The following is a 7,627-nucleotide window of genomic DNA, read 5'->3' as shown; positions in this document are numbered from 1 at the left end:
GCCGGAGCACAGAGGGCTGGAGGCACTCGCTGTCCCTGCAGAGTCAGTCCTTGCTGAGGTGCAGATCGAGGTGCTGCTGCTGTTGGGAACACACAAAGTCTCAACGGTGATATCACCTCGACAGCACTGGGAAAAGAGAAGTTGGCCCAAATCTGGGATTTTCAGCACACTCCGTGGTATGCGGTGGCCACACTTATTCCATATATAGAAGGGAAGTGTGCACGATGCTGTAGGTGTCCTAAAAGTAGATTTATCTTCAGCCTTTACTCTTCATCTGAAAAGCCTTCTGTTTTCCCTGTAAAAGGTAATTTCTCTGTGGAAATCTTCTAACTGAGCAGAGTTTAGAGCAGTTTCGGGATTGTTTCCCATCTCCATAAATCTGACCATTCTTGAAAGAAAATTGCTAAGAATTTCCAACTGGATCGTGTAATCACTGCCCCGGTATCAAGAGGAGGGGGAGTGACATGAAATCACTGACTTGTGACATACATTCCTCAGCAACGGCGGCTGCTGCCTAATGACAGCTAATAAAGGGAATCTTCCCTTGACAGAGCTGCATGCCTGCAGTGGGACTGGAATGTGCCCAAGATAAACCCCCTGATAACCCAGGAAGCAGAGATCACACCCCAAGAGTATAAAAGACGAGCTTCGGAAGAGAGAGGACAGGACAAGGAACAGAGAGATCCGAAGGGACACCTCAGAAGAGACAGCTTGAACTTTGCTATTCCCAACCAACTCGGCGCCATGGACACTAAAGGCTCATTTTTCTATGGCTTCCTCTTGCTGCTGCTCATCCAGCTCCAGTCCAGCAGAGCCAACCCCATCTACAGCCTCAGCCCTGCCAAAGAACTGGCCAGCATGGAGGTGAGGATTCTCTCTCTTCTCAGGTTTAAACTTTGGGGGTGCTCAGCAGAGTGCGAGGTGGTGCTTTGCCTTCCCTTTGCATGATCAGACAGCAGTGGCCACATTGGCCACCACATGCCAGGGGACAAAGCCTCAGCTCTTCACAGGGGCTCAGAGAAGCTCTGCAGGGCAATATCCTCCTGTGCTGGGTTCACCTGAGCTCCTGGGCAGCACTGGGAATTAAAATTGCGATGTTGTGGGGATGTCTGCTTAGGGTTTTTGGTTCTTTTCTCTTAAAGATCCATCTCCTTGGGGGCAAAGCTCCAGAGAGGAAAAAAAAAAAATCTTCAGAGTAGCTCTACGAGAATAAACAGAAAACTTTCAAGTGGGGTCCTCTCTACCCCACTAAAGGGCAGGAGCAGTGAAGCAGGGCAGCCACAGGGCTCTGGCTTTGTGAATTTGAGAGATTTGTGTATGGATGGGAGATGAGGAGGTAAAGTGGAGCACCCAAAGTCAAATTTTAGAAATGTTTCTAGAGGAATACTATAATCATTTAGTGTGGCTCACCCAGGAAAGCTTCCAGAGCTATGAAATTACCAAGTGCAAACTCTAATGAGTGACAGAGAACATCCATTGTTGCAGCACAACACAAGCTTAAGACTCAGCCTTGCAAGATGAAATTTGAAAGCTCAAACCTTTCCTTGGTCTGGTACCAGTGACCAGCTTCTCACAGCTGTTCTCAGGGCCTGAGAACAAACTCCCTGAAATACTGGAACAGTGTCAGCTGTAGCTAAAACCACCCTGTGCCTCTGGGCTGTTTGCAGCAGCCAAGAAGAGCGGCTTCCAAATGCATTGTCAGGCAAGCCATGAGGCTCACTCCTCTTCCAGAGATGGGCAATTAGGTTCCCCTAATTGGCTGAGCTGCCCTTGAGAAGGTTATCTGATCCCTGTCACACAAAGCTGTACAAATTACACAGAATGGTACTCAGGAAGAAATCACTCAGCAGGCAATAATTTAGCACAGGGGTATTTTTGGTTGCTTTAAGGAGCAGCAATCCTGTAACCCCCGGGGCAGAGATCAGTGAAAACACCAAGAGCTTCTCCAAGTGGTGTCCATTGAAATAGCCAGGGGTGACAAAGCAGCAGCTTCTGAGAATATGGCTATGGATCCAAAGGTTCTCTGAGGCTGTACCACTGCTGGGCTGAGTGGTAGCTCCCTGTGCAACTCAGATCTTGGGCTTTTTTTCCTCTGTCAAGAGTTGTAACCTTGCCAGTAAGACACACTTGGTGTCAAGCAGCTTCATTCAGCTCACAGCTGTAAATTCCTATAGATGGAATTGCTGTGAACAGGGATTTAGTGCAGAGGACAGAGCTCAAGGACCTGGGATCCAACCTGACAGTCTCCCATGGGACTACTGATGAACGCAGAAAGGGATGACTGGAAGACTTAGCAAATGAGCACAAAACTAGGAGTTTCATGAAGTTAATCCTTCTCTTACAGGCTCTGTTGGAGAGGCTGGAGGATAAATTTGCAATGATTGAAGCCCTGGAGTCCAACCCTGACCTGCCAGAACCCAAACCCCAGGAGGAGATCCGCCCAGAACTCGACGACGACAGTGAGGACCAGAAGGCTGAGCCCAGGCTGGCACCCAACACGCCCCTGTCCTACAGGGACCCCGTCCTCAAGAGGCTGAGGGGGCTGCAGATGCCCAGGATGATGAGAGACTCCGGGTGCTTCGGGAGGAGGATCGATCGGATCGGCTCCCTCAGCGGGATGGGCTGCAACGGTGAGTCACTGTCTGTGCCACCACAGGGGAGGAGCAGCCCTTTAAATCCTTAAGAAGACACAGTCTGAGAAAGGAGTTAATTTTAGCCGAGTATTTAAGCCAGTACTGTTTTTTTCAAAAGCACTGTTGACGACGGTGCCACAGACTGAAAAAGAAACAGATTTCAGTAACATTTATTTCGTGTTTGGTTTGCAGGTTCCCGGAGGAATTAGGATCAACCTCCCTATTCCCTGCTCTGAAGAATGCTTTACAGTACCTGTTCCTCCCAAGATGAAAGCCAGATGCTTTCCAAGCTCCTCAACAGAAAGTTATTCCTATTTTTATTTATTTATTTATTTATTTATTTGATGTTTTTTTAAAGAACATTTCTTGCTCTAGCACCAAGAGACCATCTTTAAATAAAACTAACACATTAGACATCTATGCTGGACCTCTCTCCTGTCTGTTGCATTAAATTTTCTTGTATATTCCTAAAGTCAAAATCCTAAGTTTTATTGGTATTCTGGTACCCACAAGGCTGGATCTTACTTACATGAGATAGAGAAAGTATGAACTTGGTAGAAACTGAGTTTTTCACTAGAGTTTTTCCATCTGCACTAAAAAGTTCTAACAGATTAGCAGGGAAAAAAAGCTTGTTCAGCATTGAAAAACCAACATACATAGACAGGGTTTCAGCAACAAGAGAGTCCTTTTGCTGGTTTAGATTATTCAGTCACAGGAACTGCCACAAATCCCCCACGTAAGCAAAATTTACATGGAAAGAAATAAGAAAAATTATAACACTCCACGAGTTTCAAAATAACCAGAGGGAGGAAAGGGAATTCATTGTATTTGCTTTCTAGCACTGGCCAAATAAAGGTTACGAGCATCAACAGAAAGATACATCAGTAACTGTGTCTTGTCTCACTCTGCACGTGGCTGAGATGCTGATTCCCAGCATTTCTTGAAGGATTCTTTGAATAATCCTCGAATATTCCTCATGAGAGGGCAGGTGGGATCACTCCAATTACAAAGCAGCTTGTACAGAACTTTATTTATCACTTTCTGGGAACAGGCCCTCACAAAGCTGTTCTGACAGGGCTGATGGGAACACTGCCAGGCTGATCAAGGTTTTGTTTAACCTTTTTTAAGTGAGATTTCACACTTAGGAGCTGAATTTGACCCAAAATATATTCTCCCCTCCAACAAAGAAGGTGATATTGCCAAGTGCACGTTCAGTCACCATCCCAAGGACCAAACAGCTCAGAATCCCATCAGCCCCAACAATGGCATCGAGCCCAGCCCAACACAACTGTCCTGTGACTGCACACACGGCTGGGAACCGGGCTATTTTGAGCACCTCATGAGCCTCATTCCCAGAATCTCAGTCCATTCCCAGGTACTGGTGTACCCTGGGAAGCTTGTTCAGGGCCCTGAGAAAGGAGCACCAGGACAGACTCAACTGGAACAGTCCCATTCTGACTTTGCTCCTGCAAATGCACAGGGAGAGAGGAACAACACCTGGCCAGGACAGGCTGTGGGAGGAAGGTGTTCCAGGGCTGGGACAGCTGCTCACAAAGGCTCTCAGGGACCACAGGGAAAGGGTAAATCTGAGTGCACACCACCCCTGTCACAGCTAAGGCTGCTGCACCCCTTGAACAGGGCTCGTGCCACACACGTTTCTGACAAGCCACCCTGCCAGTCCCTCCCTGCCCTGCTGGCACAGCCTCTGGGAGGGACCTGGGTGCTCCCTGCCACCTTAGGCCTTGTGATTCTTCCCTAGGGAAGAAGAATAGAAGTCTAATCTGAGGGGGATCATTTTGCTCCACTCCAGTAGGAAACCACACCTAGTGTGATAGAAATCACACATCAGAGCCCCTCCTTCCAGCAATGGCAGCTAAAGGTAAAACATCTGTGCAATAGTGTCCACACAGGTTTCACTGTCAGGAGAATGAATTCCCAGCAGCTTCCATGAGACACCTCTGCAGTGAAAGCTACAGTGACTTAGCATTTATTCAGAGGCAGTTTCACAGATCAAGGGGGTGTGAAGTCACCCTTTGGGGAGCCTTTGTGGGGACAATGGGGCTTTGTCCTCTCAAACAGGCTTTCCAAACACACCTGTTTCCCACTGCAGCAAGATGGGAACACACAGGTGGATCCCTCCACACCAGCAATGGGCAACAGCCCGACTTCCCATGTGCTGCTATAAGGGGAAGTAAAAGCAATCCACTTATTCTAACAGTAACAACTCTTGCTGGAACTGAATTTTACCCAGTCAAGCAAAACTTGCACAGACACTGTAAATTGTCCCTCCCTGTCAGCCCCTCAGGGCACAAAACTCTAATTAGTTCAGTGGAATGTGCTAAAAATGGCAAGAAGAGTAGATGCTGCCTGACCCAAAGGCAGGTGGGTCCAGTATTAACAGCAAGCCAGTTCCTGGTGGAACAAGTCTGTATTGGCTGGCAGACAGTAAGTTAATGGACCCTGGGGTCTGGGAGAACCTCATTGAGGGTAAGCAATCGAGGAAAAAAGCACCTCTGACTGGATTTTTACTGCTGCTCTCATAAACACACTGAGCTGTAAAGCTCCCTCAGGGAAATCCCACAGCCAGGTCAGAACAGGGCTGCACACAGGAACAGGCACAGGGAAAAGCTGAATGAGGGAAACCTGGCACTGATGGGCTCTGCAGGCAAAGAGCATCACCCCAAGGACGGGCAAAGCCACCACTGCTGATGTGGGGGCTGGATCAGAGAGAGCAGGGAACAGCCTTGGGAACAGCCACCTGCAAACAAAGAAATATCCCAGTGGGATCAGAGAAGGACCAGGCTCACACCCTCCACCCGGCTCTGATGACATTTGCCACCTCCTGCCATGCCAGAACTTCATTCTCACTTCCCAACAGCTCCTGGCAGAACCCCTGATGAGCAGTGCACAATTCAGCAGCTTTCTGTCCTTTGAGCTCTGAAACCCAGCAATTCCACCAGCATGCTCCATGAACTCTGTAAGGCATGAGCTTTGGCTGGAAAAGCGGTTTGCTTGGCGTGGGCTTTATTTGCAAACTGGATATGATGGTTTCTTTGCCCCTCAGACACTGCACTGTCCCTTTCCAGCTCCCCACTAGATGAAATGCTTCACTGGAATCCAAGTCTGCAGACAAGAATGCCAAGAGGAGCTGTCAGCACTGCTTTGTTTCTCTAAGAAATCATGTGTGGAGCACAGGGCACACACCCTCCACTGCTGCAGGGAGACGTGGAGCTGTGCCAGCTCACATCCCAGGCTGGCCACAGCCAGCTTGCTTGATTTACTTTCCCTGAATCTTGGGCCCCAAAGGCATTTGCTGATTGACATCTGCTTGATAAGTGTGCCCCACACTTTTATGTGGGAAGGAAGGATGATTTGTAAGACCTTCCCCCTCCCTTACCATCTCCTGTCTGCTCTCTGGGGAAACCAGCACAATGCTGAACAGAAACAGAAGCAGAGTTGGGAGTAGGGGAAGTTTTAAGAAAACAGAGGGTGGTGGGAAGGCAGCTACAGACAGGCCTGCTATGCTGGCAATTGGGAGGAAGCAAAGGAAAGGCAAAACCAGCGTGTAAGTTCAGCCATCCCAAGAGATATTCGCTAGTGCAGGCATCAAGGAGCTGCTGGGGGAGTCAGCAAGGGGCTCAGGGTTGTCCTGTCTTACCTGTTACAGTTGTGAGCTGTCAACACAGTATTGTTTCCTAAGTTCATCTACTGAAACTGGTCCATGTGGGGTCCAGTGTCTGCTCCAAAATGCTTAAGGAATCATTAAAATGTGTGCCAAACCATACCCAGCCCACAGGGATTTGTGCCTTCATTCCTGCACGTGTCCCCAGAGAAGGGACACCCTGCTCACTTTTTAACAGTGATCTCAACATCCAAACCTCACAGACTGATACCCCTCCCTTCCCAGATGGTGGGACTCACTGATGTCTCATTCCAGCTCCCAACAAGCCCTTTCCACAACTGCATATGAACAAACAGTGGGTGCAGAAGAGGCCGAGTGTATCCCACCATTGCTGGAAAGCACTTCAGCACCCTGGACAAGAAGAGCAGCTTCACTCTCTCCTCACACACACACACACACAGAGCCAAAGCTCAGAGCAGCCATCCCTGTTCCTTCCTGTGTGTGCTGCATGATCCACACCTGTAGGGGAATGCACACACCACACACCTGTATGGGTATGCACACAAGTTGAAGTAAAGCAAAAATTGAAAAAATAATAATCTCACTGAATGGGCCATTCATTTAAGAGCTGGACTCAATGATCCTCGTGGGTCCCTTCCAACTCAGAATATTCTGTGATTCTGGAAATTTTTCTGCTAGAGCTCTGGTGTGCAGGTACAGGAACACACATGGATTTAAGGAGTCTACAAACCTCTCTCATTCCCTCCTACATCCCTGCATTTATGACCAAAGGCAGTATAGAGCTGAAGCAGAGTTCCCCCACTCCTTTCTCCTGATGATCCCCTCCTACCCTTGCCAGGGTACCCCTCCTACCCCTTGCCAGAAGCACAGCTCAGTTAAAACCACTATGGCACTTCTTGTTCAGCTCCCAAGCACAGCCTTTCTGCCATCCCCTCCCAAGAGAAGGTTTTACCCATTTCAGGCTTACCCTGGCACTACACAGACACAGGGGAGAGCCAGAGGGCAGAAGCCAGACAAGCTGTGGGGTGTTAGACTGCAGAGTTATGTGCATCCCATACAACACAGCCCTTGATCCAGAAAAACATGGAAAGACTGTGAGATTTTGGGGTCAGGTATTTCTGCAGTGCTCAAAGACTGCATTTACTTACATTTTTGGCCTGCAAGCGTGTGATGAAAGCTCAAAAAGTGTCACAAAATACTTTTCTGTAAGGCAGACAGCAGGACAAAAGCAGGAAAGATAGCCATAAACTAAATAAAAGTTTAAATTAAGATTTTTCACATCCTGGAGAAGCCACCTGAAAAACCAAGAGGTGCCACACTGAACTCTGAGCCTCTTTCATTACCTTACTGG

General features: G+C 48.3%; 1 protein-coding gene across 1 annotated transcript; it reads left to right on the top strand.

Moving 5' to 3' along the window:
• The first annotated feature begins 663 nt into the window (after positions 1-663).
• Positions 664-2,683, top strand: LOC113995868 (natriuretic peptides A). The gene is made up of 2 exons (XM_027736379.2): positions 664-864; positions 2,345-2,683. The coding sequence occupies exons 1-2, from the start codon at positions 745-747 to the stop codon at positions 2,681-2,683; spliced, it is 459 nt and encodes a 152-aa protein (XP_027592180.1). The 5' UTR covers positions 664-744.
• Positions 2,684-7,627: the final 4,944 nt, after the last annotated feature.

Source organism: Pipra filicauda, unplaced genomic scaffold, assembly GCF_003945595.2.
Source record: "Pipra filicauda isolate LSUMZ 115617 unplaced genomic scaffold, ASM394559v2 scaffold47_size6085603_pilon, whole genome shotgun sequence".
Classification (NCBI taxonomy): Eukaryota; Metazoa; Chordata; class Aves; order Passeriformes; family Pipridae; genus Pipra; species Pipra filicauda.
This window is presented reverse-complemented; position numbering and strand designations above follow the sequence as displayed.